This window comes from Punica granatum, chromosome 8, assembly GCF_007655135.1.
Source record: "Punica granatum isolate Tunisia-2019 chromosome 8, ASM765513v2, whole genome shotgun sequence".
NCBI lineage: Eukaryota > Viridiplantae > Streptophyta > Magnoliopsida > Myrtales > Lythraceae > Punica > Punica granatum.
Genome location: NC_045134.1, coordinates 27,117,420 through 27,135,235, shown reverse-complemented (window position 1 = coordinate 27,135,235; position 17,816 = coordinate 27,117,420). Strand labels below are relative to the sequence as shown.

General features: G+C 37.9%; 3 protein-coding genes and 1 pseudogene across 3 annotated transcripts; 1 reads left to right on the top strand and 3 right to left on the bottom strand.

Annotated features, from left to right (window-relative positions):
• The first annotated feature begins 412 nt into the window (after positions 1-412).
• Positions 413-3,471, top strand: LOC116188207 (pentatricopeptide repeat-containing protein At3g48250, chloroplastic). The gene has a single exon (XM_031517410.1). The coding sequence runs from the start codon at positions 550-552 to the stop codon at positions 2,407-2,409; it is 1,860 nt and encodes a 619-aa protein (XP_031373270.1). The 5' UTR covers positions 413-549; the 3' UTR covers positions 2,410-3,471.
• A 4,702-nt stretch (positions 3,472-8,173) lies between these two features.
• On the bottom strand, positions 8,174-9,417 carry LOC116187218 (metalloendoproteinase 3-MMP-like). The gene has a single exon (XM_031515855.1). The coding sequence runs from the start codon at positions 9,365-9,367 to the stop codon at positions 8,450-8,452; it is 918 nt and encodes a 305-aa protein (XP_031371715.1). The 5' UTR covers positions 9,368-9,417; the 3' UTR covers positions 8,174-8,449.
• A 1,445-nt stretch (positions 9,418-10,862) lies between these two features.
• On the bottom strand, positions 10,863-12,025 carry LOC116188905 (annotated as a pseudogene).
• Positions 12,026-15,797: 3,772 nt separating this feature from the next.
• On the bottom strand, positions 15,798-17,043 carry LOC116187217 (metalloendoproteinase 3-MMP-like). Its single transcript, XM_031515854.1, has one exon. It carries the CDS (start codon positions 16,991-16,993, stop codon positions 16,076-16,078), a length of 918 nt encoding a protein of 305 aa, XP_031371714.1. The 5' UTR covers positions 16,994-17,043; the 3' UTR covers positions 15,798-16,075.
• Positions 17,044-17,816: the final 773 nt, after the last annotated feature.

The window sequence follows — 17,816 nt, the reverse complement described above, 5'->3', positions numbered from 1 at the left end:
GTTTAGGGTTAATTAGTGACAAAAATATACTGATGGCAAAAGTTATGACAATTTAATAAGTGAACAGTGGCGGTAATAGTCTACTCTTTTCATGTTATATTTCACCGCTCATCTCAGCAGAACCGATGAAACGTAGCATCCCGACAGTACCATGGGAGTACGACCAAGAGTTATGTACGGTCACGCAACGGCGGAAAGCATCCGAATAGTATGTTGGACCTCGGCGAAGGGGGATCACGCGGCCCACGGTTATGTAAAAAGCGGACCTACCCGTTTCCTGCTTGCAATCAAATGGGCCGACTTATGGGTTCTCGAGGCCTATCACAGCCGAAAATGGGCTTCAGAGCCCATTGCAGCTGAAAAGCCCATCCAGCCCGTTCACATCCTCTCCCTCCAGTCCATCCCCCATCTCTCATGGCTCAGCTGCTAAACCCTCGTAGTAATCCCCTGAGAGCTTCTCTGGGCATTTCCATGGCATGGCTGATTGTCATACAGCACGCAGGAACTTGTGAAAGCATCCTTCACTGAAGCAGAAAGGAGAGAGCTCCCATGGCTCGGGCCAAGGCAATCTTTGCCTCCCTCAGGCTCGCTAGCTCGCTCCTCTCAGCTCAAGCATCAACAACTGCTCGGCCGCTCCTGACTGACGCAACCCGGCTATGTCTCGATAATCCTCACCCATTTTTTTCTATTGGTAAGCTATTCTTGTCGACAAAGCCAACCTCTGTCTTAGAGCTCGTGCAGAGCTGCAATTGGTCGGCTGAACTGGAAGCCGAGTTGAACGACTTGATTCCCATGCCGAACCACGAGACTGCTGTTTATGTTTTAAAGAAGCTAGACGGGGAACCAGCGAAGGCCTTGGATTTCTTCAATTGGCTGTGCAGGAAAGATGGGTTTAAGCAGAGCTCCGCTCTCTATAGCTTGATGCTCAGGGTCCTGGTCATTAAGGGGCAGATGAAGGAATTCTGGGTCCTTCTGCGGAAGATGAAGGAGCGAGGATTCTATCTCGATGAGGAGACGTATCTGACAATCGCGGGGATTCTTAAGAAGGACAAGAAGGGTACCGATGCCATGGCTCTGACCCATTTCTACAATCGGATGATCGAAGAGAATGGTCAAGATGCGGCTGTGAAGCGGATGGTCGGTTCTGTGCTGGATAACAGGTGGAGCAGCCAAGTGGAGAGAGATTTGCAAGAGATGAAAATCTTGTTGACGGATAATTTTGTGATTCGGGTCTTGAAGGAGCTGAGGAACCACCCTCTGCAAGCTCTCAAATTTTTCCACTGGGTGGGCTCGTGCCCCGGTTTCGCCCATAGCACTGTCACTTACAATGCTGCCGTGAGAGTTCTTGCCCGGGGGGATTCAATTCAGGAGTTTTGGAGCGTCGTCGAGGAGATGAAGCATTTGAATCATGACCTGGACATTGACACGTACGTAAAGATTTCGAGGCAATTTCAGAAGAGTAAGATGATGCACGATGCGGTGAAGCTTTATGAGTTCATGACGGACGGTCTTTACAAGCCCTCAGTCCAGGAATGCAGCTTGCTACTGAGGAGCCTAGCCGGTAAGGCTGATATAGAATTGGTGCTTAGGGTTATGAGGAAGTTCGAGTCCACGGGGCAGTCCCTCTCTAAGACTATCTACGATGGAGTTCTCCGGTGTGTCACTGCTGTAGGAAGGATCGATGTGGCAGAAGACATCATCGAAGCAATGCGAAATTCGGGCCACCAGCCTGATAGTATTACCTACAGTCAACTCATCTTTGGGCTTTGTAAATTAAGGAGACTAGATGAGGCCTGCGATGTTCTTGAGAAAATGGAAAAAGAAGGATGCCTCCCCGATATCAAGACTTGGACTATCTTGATTCAAGGCCATTGTGATGCTAATGAAGTTGATAAGGCATTCTTGATTTTTGCAAAGATGATGGAAAAGAATGTTGATGTCGATGCGGATGTGTTGGATGTCTTGGTGAATGGATTTGTTGCTCAGAACAAGATCGAAGGAGCTTGCAAGTTGATCACTGAATTGGTTCACAAATTCCACGTACGGCCTTGGCAGGCGACTTACAAACATCTGATCAGTAAGCTTTTAGCCGTAAGGAAGCTTGAAGAAGCAATGGATCTACTTCGCGAGATGAAGAGACAGAATCACCCACCATTCTCAGTCCCATTCGTGGAGTATATTTCGAAGCTTGGGACTGTTAACGATGCTGTTGAATTCTTGAAGACATTGAGTGTTAAGGAGTACCCATCGGTCCATACTTACTTCAATGTTTTGCAATCTTTCTTCAGGGAAGGCAGAGATTCAGAGGCAAAAGATCTCTTATACCAGTGTCCTCCTCATATTCGTCAACATCCTAAGATGACCGAACTCTTTGGCTCTACAAAGGCTCCTGCAGTCGCTAATTGTTGATTTTGATTTTCAAACACCTAATACTTAGCTAGCTGAGAACATGCATCTAGTGTGCCCCCCCACCCCTCTCCTTCCCCTTTCTTTTATTTAATTACTCTGAATCATTATGAGAAAATGTCATTAAGAAATTTTATGCTATTGTTCAGTAAGTGATTCGTTCCCCCTGTGTAGAACTTGTCTCATGCACACCTCTCAAATTTGATGTCTTCGCATAACTTACTGTAAGAAGCAAGATACTATAGTTATACACAAAAGTTTTTGGATAAGCATATTTCATTAGATCAGAAAATATTTACAAAGCCCACGACATACACACAAAGGCTAGCAGCATTTATTGAAACACACCACCCTGGCAGAACAACAGAGAAGCATAGATAGGGTAATTCTATTGGAATTTGGAAAGTAACTTATTTGTAGGTTTTCCATTTGCTCAGATGGATCCTGGGCCTTCTTTGAGTGAAACCATATGCTTCTTCGCCATAGCCGGTACCTCCATGGATGGCACTGGCAGGACTCTCACTCTTCTGCTTAATCATTTCTGCTTTCTCCTGAGGCTGATCTCTGGGAGACCCGTTTCTCTCCTCGGAGGCAACTCCGCCGTTGAAGGCCCTGTGTACATTGGGGTAGTGAGGGACCCCCGTGAGAACACTCGTTGTCTTCTCGATTCTCGAGATGTGTTCGAGGTAATCGCGGGAAGTATTGTCACTGGTTCTCTGCATTTTTTTTCCCACTTTTTTTGCTGATCTTTTGAGTCTTGCTTGAGGTTTATGTGGTTTGTGAAGGGAGCTTCAAATTTATAGATGGCCCATCTTTCCCCGGTGTTCTCTAGCGATAAAGCAGAGCATCTGATTCCTCACCTCTCCATCATTGGACAGGTAGACGGCCAAGAAAAGCAGAGAACCGATTACAGTGTTAGAAAGGTATCAGATATTTCAGGTTCGTTGTCCCTTTCACCAAAGAAAATTCACCTTATTCCTTCGTTTATGGAAGTGAGAAGATGCAATAGTTGCTGAACTTGTTTCGAAATCTGCTGTAGTATTGATTGGAAAACTTATCTCGGAAGTCATATCTTCGCCCTTGATTAAGTACAGATGCTTTTCGACAAAATCTTGCAAGCTTTATCCTCGTTCAAACGAAGGTGATACAATATCGCGTATTATTTCACCTTTTATTATTCCGTTCTATCACATTGATTGATTCTTTGCGGATATGTTTTATGACTGGAACTATCCACATTTTATGGGCTTTCCCCCTACCACGGAGGTGAAAAAGATCTGCAAAAGAAAAAGGATATAATATTTGTGTGTATATATCTGAATGGAAATCGATCTGCCTAACCATTTTTTTGACCAGAATCTGCCTATCCATTTGATCACGTGTTTTTGGACGTATTTCCTTATATATAGTCCATCTATATCTATATCTATATTACTAGTAGTAGAGGTTCGTGCATTGCATGAGATTAATTTCGCCAATCTAAAAAGAAATTGTGAATAAAAATTAAAAAGATAAATTACGTCAATACTAAATGGATGCCATATCTAAAAAGAAATTGTGAATAAAAATTAAAAAGATAAATTACGTCAATACTATATGGATGCCATATCTGTCAGAAACTGTTTGCACGTCTGCAAACTCAAGCTTACATTAATTGAGAAATCCCTTCAAAGAATAACATGTTGCCTAAAATTTTATATGCGCACGGACTCACTAATTGTGCAAAAATGATTTCAAAAAGCATCGATAAGTTTTCATTTTCATATTTTTGAAATCGAGAGTCATAAGTTAAAGAATAAAAAATAAAATAAATAATACACATTCACCTCTAGTAGTAGATGAACTTTTTGAGAGCTCGCATTCAATGGTAGCAATACATTTTTGAGGGCTAATATTGTGATTCATCCTTCTTATAATGTATTATATGAAATCTATATTATAATCTGATTTATTTTTAAAAAGCAACTATGTTTCATACTATAAAATATATGATATAATTTTTATTTTTGAATGGTCAATGTCATCAATATGTATTTAAAAAAAAAAGAAGATTATGATCTTGACAATTCAATGTTAGTGGATGTTGCATGGATAGCAAAGGGCAGAAGCCTGTTCATACATACACACGTATATGCATGTAAGTGCATGAACATTGGTGGGTCAACATGTGTTCTACCATGATTTAAAAAAAAAAAAACATGTATTCTACAGTCAGCGAGGAACTAATGTGAATGAACTTACTGAACATTTTGTTCGATTAGATATAGAGTTAAATCACGCCAATTTTAAGGTTTTTAATACTTAAAAAGTAGGAATCAGATTTGTTTTTTAAATAAATATAATATTAAGTGATTTATTATCTATTATATATATATATATATAAAATTCTACGTGGATTTACTATTTATGAAAATATATCATCTAATTTTTATTTTGAAAAATAAATATAATATATTAATTCTAAGGAAGAATGATTGGTCCCACAATCAGTAATTTATAATTTATTAGAGTTTTAAAAATTAAAAATAATTTAAAAATTCGAGAAAATTCTAATAAGATAATATATTAATTCTAGGGTTAACGGCCTAAAAAATATAAACTTATCACATATTATCAATTTTAGCACGAATTTTTTTTTCTTGATCTAAACATGCACGAACTATCAATTTGATATCAATTTTAACACGTCTCAATTTTTTTATTAATTTAAATGAGAATCAACGGCCACACCCTCCGATCGCAATAGACGAGGTCGCTAGCGACATTATAGGGGCAACGGTGGGCCCCGATGAGGTCCTCACTACCTGAATTTGAAAAAAGGAAAAGTAAAATTAAGAAAAGAATGAAAGGGGTAGGCGGTGAGAGTCTTAATGGCGGTCGCCATCCCCCTAATTGGGGGCATCGCAGACCTCTGTCGTCATGAGCAACCCCTATTGGGTAGGTGGTGGTTATCGTTGAGGCCCACCGATCGAAAAAATAGAAATTGTGCTAACATTGATATTAATTTGACAGTTTGTGTATTTTTAAGTCAAAAAAAAAGTTTATGCTAGATAAAATGTGAAAATTTTGTATTTTTTAGCAATTAACCTTTAATTCTAAGAAAGAATGATCAATCCTAGAATCAATAATTTATAATTCATTAGAATTTTTAAAATTCAAAATAAGTCAAAAATTCGAGAAAATTCTATTTAAAAACTGAGCATTGTGAGGTCATCTAATTGTGTCTCCTTTTATTCTGCTTTCATATACATATATATAGATACTATTGCATAAAACAAAAGATGAGGGCTTAATTTCACCTTTTCTTTCCAAATTTACCCTTACTAATTTTATTAAGGGTTAAATGCACTTTGCCTCCCGACTTATGAGGTGAAATTAGGTTTACCTTCCGACCTATGAAATTTGGCATAATGCCCCTCACCTAATTTAAAAATAAGCGATGTGACTCTCAAATCAAATTTCGGTCAAAATTCCGACCAAAACAAGTTTTCAGAAATTGATTATCATTAATCTAATCATCAATTGGTTTTCCTTTTTCTCCGTGACTCCAAACGTTCACCTCTGTCCCTGAAAACCAATTATGAGATACACTTTGTGATATAGGATAATATATATATATATATAAATTTGTTGATATGCTTCTTTTCATTTGAATATGATTATCACATATTTTACATTTTAAAAATACATAGGACTTAAGAGTAAAGTGTTCGACTAGATTTTAGACTAGATGAATAAACAATATTATATTAGATTGCCCGGGATTCACGGACCTCCGATGATTAACCGGGCGAAACTCGGACATCCGGGTCAAAGAAAAGAAATATATATATATATATATATATAATGTAGTGAATAAAGAAAATTAGTCATAATTACAGATTTATTAGTCAAAATTAATTTTTTTTTGAGGAATCTGAAATTATGAATTATTTTATTCAATGGCCGTTCCTCGTTTTCGTAATTAGGAGTTGAGATTTCTCGGAACTACAACATTAATTGATTAAGGAAAACTTGTTTTGGTCAGAATTTTGATCGGAATTTGGTATGGGAGTCACATCGCTTATTTTTAGATTAGGTGAGGGGGCACTCTGCCAAATTTCATAAGTCAGGGGACAAATCTAATTTCACCTCATAAGTCGAGAGGCAAAGTGCATTTAACCCTATTATTAATTAGTAAATACTATTAAATTAAAATGAACTAAGTAAATTTAAAATATTAACTACCGACTATCCATCTTTTTCTCCATTCTCTCCTCTCTTTTCCTCCCTCTTCTTCTCTCTCCTTCCCCCAATTCAACCGACCTCACTAACATTTTTTATTTAATATTACTTATTATCATAATTTTGGCAAATGTTATTAATTTTTTTTATCATAGATTCCCAGGAATTTAATTATTGTTAGAATAAGAAAAATAAACGGTTATTGTTTACCAAATTCATCAGATTTTTCGAACTCTAGCAAATGATGAGTTTGAAACTTTCAGTTAAAAAAAGGGGGATGACTTTATAATTTATATTAATTAAAAATAAAGGGCTATTTTTTTTTATAAAAATAAAATTTTATATAATTGATTTATACAAATATTCCTCAAGAATTATTAATTACTTTTTATATCACTAATCATAATATTTCATACTATATTCTTCTGGATAAATTTCATATAATTCCGAAAATAATATTTAAAAATTAATTGATTTTTAAATCACCAATACTAATTATAATATTACATATAATATTATTCTACACTGGATGTTAAATAATTATTATAACTTCTCGATATAACGGAAGTACATGGGAAGCGTATAATTTTATAGACGAGTTTTGCTAAATCCTCTTAAAAACTTTCCAATTATCTTCCTAAATTATTCACGATGATATAAGTTATCATCATTTTTTAGATCTCCACGGTTATTTTATTAGATATAAGTATGAGGAGAATCATTATACACATTTTCAAGAATAATTTAGCATTTTGAATTATAGATAGATTTGTTTTCGATGTGAACCATAGTAATCGGAAAGTAAATCGAACTCCGACTAATCCAATCGAGCTGAATCGGTCTACTTAACAGTAAAACTCTCACAGTGTGGATTGATTTATAGATAGACTATGAATGCGGAGTCATTATTATTCTTGTCATTACTTTTGCTATATATCAAGAGAAATTGGAATGCGTTACATGTCTTGGAAACTCCGCACTCTCCATGGTGTTCCTACGGAGGTACCATCAGATTTCTGGTGGAGGATATCATAATAACGAGACATGAAAAACACACGATTGAATTGATTTCTGAATAAAGAACACGAGTAAATGAGTAATTGGACTGACAAATGAATATCAGACATTTTTCTGTGGACCAGCACGCAAGCATATATTATCAAGAAAAATCGGCACGCCATGTCATATAAAATTCACGCTAGCGCTCTTTCCGATCTTAGATTAATTAATTTGTTTGGTATGAAGATATTTCTCTATAATTGTTTTCCCAAGTTAAACTTTTACAACGATGGTCGGAAGAACTTTTAAAAACCAAAACAGTTGATATTCTCATGTTACAAATTCGGGGTCACATCTTACATGTATATAAAATAATAATTTTATAATAAATTCTCAATAAATATTCTCAGCAATTTGATCAGTATAATTTTTTTCCCCAAACAAATAAATGTACTTGAATGGTGCTATCCAGAACATATGATTGAATAAATCAATTTTTGAACAATGAACACGAGAAATCAACATGTAGAGTTGAGAGATCGAGTTAAACAGTTTTCTGAACCACTCAAATTTATTATTTCATATATTTTCTAGAGAGGCCATAGGCCTAATACAAAAAAGAAAAAAAAAGAGAGAGAATAAAAGCACATGAAAAGTCCCATTAACGAGATCAAACTCGGGACCTCTGCGCTGAGGATGGCAATATTTCACCTTTAACTCGAACAAACAAGCAACTCCTTATTTATTCCGGCGGGTACTCCTATTATATCTCTGTGTGTGTATGTGTGGTGTGTAAGATAAGAGACCATGCAAGTCTCACTTATTGGTATAAAGCATTAATTCCTTGGATATCATCGTCATGCAAACCCTTAGAAACCCCCGGACTTATACTTGGGAACATGATTGCACCCGGAACCTGGCTGTGCCCTAGCCCGAGGAGGTGCCCGATTTCATGCAGTGCCACTGTCTCCAAGTGGAATGCCCCAGGAGTCGGTCCCACGGAGAATCGCTCGTCCTTATCGTAGTGGAACCACCCCCTGGTGGGGGCGAATGCATGGGCTATGGTCCCACCCGGCCCATCGAATGGCGCGCCGTCCCCGTGGTCCCTGCGTTCGAACGCGATCTGGAGATCGGCGGATTGGTAGTCTTGGACCTGAGTAAATGTGAAGTGCGTGGCAGAGGCCCACTTCTGGAAGGCCCGTGCCACCGGGCCAATCGCTTCGTTTGGTGTCCCGGATAAGAAGCCATAGGTGAGGCGGTACTTGTTGCTCGGCCACCTCGGTCTATTCGGGAAGAAACTATAGTGTCCAACCGTGTGGAGGGACCCTGGTCGGTGGTGGTTCCCCTTCCTCCCGGGACGCATCGAATTGGTGCCATTGATGATATCAGGGACACCGCAGCGGGGCTTTGTCATCTGGGAAACCGTCTCGGAATCGAGGGTCCCGGTGGCCTTCATATGGTAGTTCTGCTGGTATGTCTTAACGGCTTCCTCGAGGAGGTTGTCGAACTCCTCATCATTGGCGTGGAGGCTGGAGTGGTTGTAGTGCAAGTAACCGAACTTCTCCATGTAGTGCTTCAGCTCGAGGATGCCTTTGGTCTTGTTGCCCTTGTGGCATCCCTTGAGGCCATTGATGAACTCGAACGGCGAGCGGTTTTGGTCTGCTAGGGCCGAAGAAAAGAGGAGGGGAAGGAGGAGGAGGAGGAATGAGAGCGAGGAGATGAGCTTTACAGCTTCCATGATTCTGATTAGGGAGGGCTTAGTGGTTTGTTTGTTTGGTATGGGTTGTGGCGTTTGTGGTTCTATTTATAGGCTTCTGCTCAAAGCTCTTCGTCTGAGGTGAGCCCTTCTTCTTTTTTAACTTTGAATTTCGTCCTCTAACTCATATAAATAATGCAGTTTGGTCCTTTAACATCCAATTAAGTTGATTTGGTCAAATTGAACGTCCATATCATATGTATGTAACAACATAAAGTTAAATTTTTTGAAAAATGAACAATTTTCTCGATATAATTGAAAAAATATCCTCGAAATACGTGGTACTTTCATGTTCAATGTGTCGAATGCCCTATAAATACAAGACCTAAAAATGCTTTTCTCTTTTTTTTTTTCATCATCGTCATCATATTACTCATTATAATTTCCCAGCATCCCAACTCCTATAGAATGTCTCACTTATAATTCATGGTGTTTATTATGTTTATACGGTCAAATATATAGTTTTGAATATATCTTTTCCTAGTATCTATATATATTTATGTATCATATATGTTAAGTATTTATTTTTTGCTCATGCAAAAGCTGACAATAAAATTTCTCGCAATGTGCAGGTATTAACTAATTATAGGCCTAATTTCACTAATTCGAAGCCCCTAGTTTTTTTTTTTAATGTAATTCCAAAATTGCAAGTCCCTCTTTCATCCGATTCAATTCTCAGTAGTAGAAAATTATACTTTTTATCTCCTCCCTTTCTTAAACTTTATCAGTTCCACGAGTAGCCTTCCTTGTGAAAAGAAGACCTTAGTATTTAAATATCAGAAATTATCCACGAACGTTCTGAGGAACATCGAATTACATTTCTGACCAATCAGCTTTGAAGAAGGGGGTCTTTCTCTTTCTTTTTGCTATTTTCTTCTTTTTTTCTACCCTCAATTGGACGCTAAATCAAAGGGGTAAACGCCGGTTGGCTTTATTAATTTTAAAGTGGACGTTGTCTAGACGAGACGACCTCCAACAAGGGGAAGACAGAGAGCCATGGACTTGGAAGATCAATTACCCCTACGCTGACTGACTTTGACGATGAAGCTTTGGCAGTTCCTCCCACGACAAGCTGAAACCCCACCACGAGAACGAGATCCCGTCTTCCTCGATGTTCATACGGAAACGATGAGCTCTACATCATCTTGGAGTCTTAAATCACGGGCAATGTGACGGTGGTCTTGTATCAAGTTTATAACGGGCCAGGTTAGAGAGCTTTTGGCCCTGTTGTAGTCTCGTAGAAGCTTATTATTTGGGAATAAACGCAGCCACAAGTCTTTGGCCCAGGGAATTAATCAGACCTCACGTGATCGGGTCGAGCTCACCTTGATGGCCCAAATGAAACGGGCAATTCCCCTTAGAATCAAAACTTTGCAAATTGATCTCCTTTTATGACATTGTAATATGTGATTACATCGTCAGGCATGTAGTGATGTTGGTACTGTCAAGAATCATCGAGATACAATAATATATGCTATTCCTAGGACGGGTAGCGTACCATCCGATGGTCGGTGTAACCAATATACATGAAATGGGCCATCGACTCACTCTCTCAACGATCCTTGAATCTATTAGAATGCAAACTCTTGTGAGCACATTGATTTCTGAATAGTGAACGTAACAAATCAACAGACGGATGAATCTGACATTTTTCTGAATCAAGAAACAAGCAATGGATGGATGCTAAGATGAGTTGACAGTGTCGCACATCCCGGGGTTCCGAGCACACCAAAGAGGCTGAATCGGCTCAGCTCGAATCCCTCTACTGACCATTCTACCCCTCCACTCATTAAAGCGGTCGGTCGCTTCTGCGTACCTCTTCATGCCTTTCTCGTCCCTGTTCCCTGACCACATTGCCTCAGCCATTGCCGAAGCCCTCGGCCATATCCGACTATCCAGCACGGTGGGGTCTGCCTGCTCTGACCACAGAGCAACCTCCCCACCAAGGACCAACTTCGCCTCCTCCTCTGTCAACCCGTAAGTGATATCATAATTGTAAATTGTCTGCCAGGTCTTAAATGGCCCGCACCATGAGTTGCAGGTCCCTGTGTTTCCTGCATTTCCCTGGTCGTACTTGGAGTTGTTCCCGATGAAGTCCCCATGGCCACAGTCCAAGTAGTAGTAATCTGCCCAGGACACAATTGCTCGGTAGCCTGACGAGACAATCGCCTTTGTATTGTTGGGACCATCGTTCCATGTCTGCAATATGGTGTTTTCGGGTGGGAGGAGTGATCTGTTCACCCTGACAGTTTGGTCCAACAAGACATCTTCCCAGTAGACCACAGTTCGGTTCATCGACACGACCTAAGGGAAAGTGGAGTTGAGGAACATCTCGAGGATTTCGCTGAGACTACCGCCCTTGGAGAGGAACTCCTGGATTTCTGGGTCAGCCTTCCAACAGCCTGGCACAACCTCATCAGCTCCAGCATGATAGAAAGGTTCAGGGAACATCATGGTCACATCGCGAATGACATTCTTCAGGACTTGGTAGGTTTTCGGGTTCAACGGATTGAGTTGACCAGCTCCCGGTTCTGATGCTAGCCGGTCCTCCCATTTATATCCAGCGGGCCACCAGAACATGTTCGCACAGGCCACAATCTCGGGATATGCTTTTGCCCATGAGCCGGTATGACCTGCATATGAATATATATGTTCAAGTTATTAGTTTAGATCAATGTTTCAGGGTAAAATTTTCCAGCTCACATTTACAATCAGTATAGTAAAATGCATAAATTTGGTCCGTAACTGTTTGACGTTATACAACCAAGTTTCCAGAGTAACACTCTCCAGGCATATCATTAGATCAGAAAATATTTACAAAGCCCACGACATACACACAAAGGCTAGCAGCATTTATTGAAACACACCACCCTGACAGAACAACAGAGAAGCATAGATAGGGTAATTCTATTGGAATTTGGAAAGTAACTTATTTTTAGGGATCAGATTTGTTTTTTAAATAAATATAATATTAAGTGATTTATTATCTATAATATATATATATATATATAATTCTACGTGGATTTACTATTTATGAAAATATATCATCTAATTTTTATTTTGAAAAATAAATATAATATATTAATTCTAAGGAAGAATGATTGGTCCCACAATCAGTAATTTATAATTTATTAGAGTTTTAAAAAATAAAAATAATTTAAAAATTCGAGAAAATTCTATTAAGATAATATATTAATTCTAGGGTTAACGGCCTAAAAAATACAAACTTCTCACATTTTATCAATTCTAGCACGAATTTTTTTCTTGATCTAAAAATGCACGAACTATCAATTTGATATCAATTTTAACACGTTTCAATTTTTTTATTAATTTAAATGAGAATCGACGGTCACACCCTCCGATCGCAATAGACGAGGTCTTCAGCAACATTATGGGGGCAACGGTGGGCCCCGGTGAGGTCCTCACTACCCAAATTTGAAAAAAGGAAAAGTAAAATCAAGAAAAGAATGAAGGGGGTAGGTGGTGAGAGTCTCAACAGCGGTCGCCATCCCTCTAATTGGGGGCATCGTAGACCTCTGTCATCATGAGCAACCCCTATTGGGTAGGTGGTGGTTATCGTTGAGGCCCACCAATCGAAAAAATAGAAATTGTGCTAACATTGATATCAAATTGACAGTTTGTGTATTTTTAGATCAAGAAAAAAAAGTTTGTGCTAGGTAAAATGTGAAAATTTTGTATTTTTTAGCAATAAACCCTTAATTCTAAGAAAGAATGACCAATCCTAGAATCAGTAATTTATAATTTATTAGAATTTTAAAAATTCAAAATAATTCAAAAATTCGAGAAAATTATATTTAAAAACTAAGCATTGTGAAGTCATCTAACTGTGCCTACTTTTATTCTGCTTTCATATACATATATATAGATACTATTGTATAAAACAAAAGATGAGGGCTTAATTTCACCTTTTCTTTCTAAATTTACCCTTACTAATATTATTAAGGGTTAAATGTACTTTGCCTCTCGACTTATGAGGTGAAATTAGGTTTACCCTCCGACCTATGAAATTTGGCAGAATGCCCCCTCACCTAATCTAAAAATAAGCGATGTGACTCCCGGATCAAATTTCGGTCAAAATTCTGACCAAAACAAGTTTTCATAAATTGATTATCATTAATCTGATCATCAATTGGTCTTCCTTTTTCCCCGTGACTCCAAACGTTCACCTCTGCCCCTGAAAACCAATTATGAGATACACTCTGTGATATAGGATAATATATATATATATATATATATATTTATCATGCAAGCATAAATTTGTTGATATGCTTCTTTTCATTTGAATATGATTATCACATATTTTACATTTTAGAAATATATAGGACTTAAGAGTAAAGTGTTCAACTAGATTTTAAACTAGACGAATAAACAATATTATATTAGATTGCCCGGGATTCACGGAACCCCGATGATTAACCGGGCGAAACTCGGACATCCGGGTCAAAGAAAAGAAAAGAAATATATATATATATATATATATAATATGTAGTGAATAAAGAAAATTAGTCATAATTATAGATTTATTACTCAAAATTGATTTTTTTTTTAGGAATCTGAAATTATGAATTATTTTATTCAGTAGCCGTTCCTCGTTTTCGTAATTAGGAGTTGAGATTTCTCGGAGCTACAGCATTAATTGATTAAGGAAAACTTGTTTTGGCCGGAATTTTGACCGGAATTTGGTCTGGGAGTCACATTGCTTATTTTTGGATTATGTGAGGGGACGCTCTGCCAAATTTCATAGGTAGGGGAGCAAATCTAATTTCACCTCATAGGTTCGGAGGCAAAATGCATTTAATCCTATTATTAATTAGTAAATACTATTAAATTAAAATTAACTTAGTAACTTTCAAATATTAACTACCGACTGTCCATCTTTTTCTCCATTCTCTCCTCTCTTTTCCTCCCTCTTCTTCTCCCTCCCTCCCCCAATTCAACCGTACTCACTAACATTTTTTATTTAATATTACTTATTATCATAATTTTGGCAAATGTTATTAATTTTTATCATAGATTCCCAGGAATTTAACTATTGTTAGAATAAAAAAAATAAACGGTTCTTGTATACCAAATTGATCAGATTTTTCGAAATCTAGCAAATGATGAGTTTGAAACTTTCAGTTTAAAAAAAGGGGGATGACTTTGTAATTTATATTAATTAAAAATAACGTGCTATTTCTTATTAAAATAAAATTTTATATAATTGATTTATACAAATATTCCTCAAAATTATTAATTACTTTTCATATCACTAATCATAATATTTCATACTATATTCTTCTGGATAAATTTCATATAATTCCTAAAATAATATTTAAAAATTAATTGATTTTTAAATCGCCAATACTAATTATAATATTACATATAATATTATTCTACACTGGATGTTAAATAATTATTATAACTTCTCGATATAACTTAAGTACATAGGAAGCGTATAATTTTATAGACGAGTTTTGCTAAATCCTCTTAAAAACTTTCCAATTATCTTCCTAAATTATTCACGATGATATAAGTTATCATCTTTTTTTAGATCTCCACGGTCATTTTATTAGATATAAGTATGAGGAGAATCATTATACACATTTTCAAGAATAATTTGGCATTTTGAATTATAGATAGATTTGTTTTCGATGTGAACCATAGTATTCGGAAGCTAAATCGAATCCCGACAAATCTAATTGAGCTGAATCGGTCTACAAAACAGTTAAACTCTCGCAGTGTGGATTGATTTATAGATAGACTATGAATGCTGAGTCATTATTATTCTTACCATTACTTTTGCTATATATCAAGAGAAATTGGAATGCGTTACATGTCTTGGAAACTTCGGACTCTCCATGGTATTCCTACGGAGGTACCATCAGATTTCTCGTAGAGGATATCATAATAACGAGACATGAAAAACACACGATTGAATTGATTTCTGAATAAAGAACACAAGTAATTGGACTGACAAATGAATATCAGGCATTTTTCTATGGACCAGCACGCAAGCATATATTATCAAGAAAAACCGGCACGCCATGTCATATAAAATTCACGCTAGCGCTCTTTCCGATCTTAGATTAATTAATTTGTTTGGTATGAAGATATTTCTCTATAATTGTTTTCCCAAGTTAAACTTTTACAACGATGGTCGGAAGAACTTTTAAAAACCAAAACAGTTGGTATTCTCATGTTACAAATTCGGGGTCACATCTTACATGTATATAAAATAACAATTTTATAATAAATTCTCAATAAAATATTCTCAGCAATTTAATAAGTATAATTTTTTTCCCCAAACAAATAAATGTACTTGAATGGTGCTATCCAGAACATATGATTGAATAAATCAATTTTTGAACAATGAACACGAGAAATCAACATGTAGAGTTGAGAGATCGAGTTAAACAGTTTTCTGAACCACTCAAATTTATTATTTCATATATTTTCTAGAGAGGCCATAGGCCTAATACAAAAAAGAAAAAAAAAAAGAGAGAGAATAAAAGCACATGAAAAGTCCCATTAACGAGATCAAACTCGGGACCTCTGCGCTGAGGATGGCAATATTTCACCTTTAACTCGAACAAACAAGCAACTCCTTATTTATTCCGGCGGGTACTCCTATTATATCTCTGTGTGTGTATGTGTGGTGTGTAAGATAAGAGACCATGCAAGTCTCACTTATTGGTATAAAGCATTAATTCCTTGGATATCATCGTCATGCAAACCCTTAGAAACCCCCGGACTTATACTTGGGAACATGATTGCACCCGGAACCTGGCTGTGCCCTAGCCCGAGGAGGTGCCCGATTTCATGCAGTGCCACTGTCTCCAAGTGGAATGCCCCAGGAGTCGGTCCCACGGAGAATCGCTCGTCCTTATCGTAGTGGAACCACCCCCTGGTGGGGGCGAATGCATGGGCTATGGTCCCACCCGGCCCATCGAATGGCGCGCCGTCCCCGTGGTCCCTGCGTTCGAACGCGATCTGGAGATCGGCGGATTGGTAGTCTTGGACCTGAGTAAATGTGAAGTGCGTGGCAGAGGCCCACTTCTGGAAGGCCCGTGCCACCGGGCCAATCGCTTCGTTTGGTGTCCCGGATAAGAAGCCATAGGTGAGGCGGTACTTGTTGCTCGGCCACCTCGGTCTATTCGGGAAGAAACTATAGTGTCCAACCGTGTGGAGGGACCCTGGTCGGTGGTGGTTCCCCTTCCTCCCGGGACGCATCGAATTGGTGCCATTGATGATATCAGGGACACCGCAGCGGGGCTTTGTCATCTGGGAAACCGTCTCGGAATCGAGGGTCCCGGTGGCCTTCATATGGTAGTTCTGCTGGTATGTCTTAACGGCTTCCTCGAGGAGGTTGTCGAACTCCTCATCATTGGCGTGGAGGCTGGAGTGGTTGTAGTGCAAGTAACCGAACTTCTCCATGTAGTGCTTCAGCTCGAGGATGCCTTTGGTCTTGTTGCCCTTGTGGCATCCCTTGAGGCCATTGATGAACTCGAACGGCGAGCGGTTTTGGTCTGCTAGGGCCGAAGAAAAGAGGAGGGGAAGGAGGAGGAGGAGGAATGAGAGCGAGGAGATGAGCTTTACAGCTTCCATGATTCTGATTAGGGAGGGCTTAGTGGTTTGTTTGTTTGGTATGGGTTGTGGCGTTTGTGGTTCTATTTATAGGCTTCTGCTCAAAGCTCTTCGTCTGAGGTGAGCCCTTCTTCTTTTTTAACTTTGAATTTCGTCCTCTAACTCATATAAATAATGCAGTTTGGTCCTTTAACATCCAATTAAGTTGATTTGGTCAAATTGAACGTCCATATCATATGTATGTAACAACATAAAGTTAAATTTTTTGAAAAATGAACAATTTTCTCGATATAATTGAAAAAATATCCTCGAAATACGTGGTACTTTCATGTTCAATGTGTCGAATGCCCTATAAATACAAGACCTAAAAATGCTTTTCTCTTTTTTTTTTTCATCATCGTCATCATATTACTCATTATAATTTCCCAGCATCCCAACTCCTATAGAATGTCTCACTTATAATTCATGGTGTTTATTATGTTTATACGGTCAAATATATAGTTTTGAATATATCTTTTCCTAGTATCTATATATATTTATGTATCATATATGTTAAGTATTTATTTTTTGCTCATGCAAAAGCTGACAATAAAATTTCTCGCAATGTGCAGGTATTAACTAATTATAGGCCTAATTTCACTAATTCGAAGCCCCTAGTTTTTTTTTTTTAATGTAATTCCAAAATTGCAAGTCCCTCTTTCATCCGATTCAATTCTCAGTAGTAGAAAATTATACTTTTTATCTCCTCCCTTTCTTAAACTTTATCAGTTCCACGAGTAGCCTTCCTTGTGAAAAGAAGACCTTAGTATTTAAATATCAGAAATTATCCACGAACGTTCTGAGG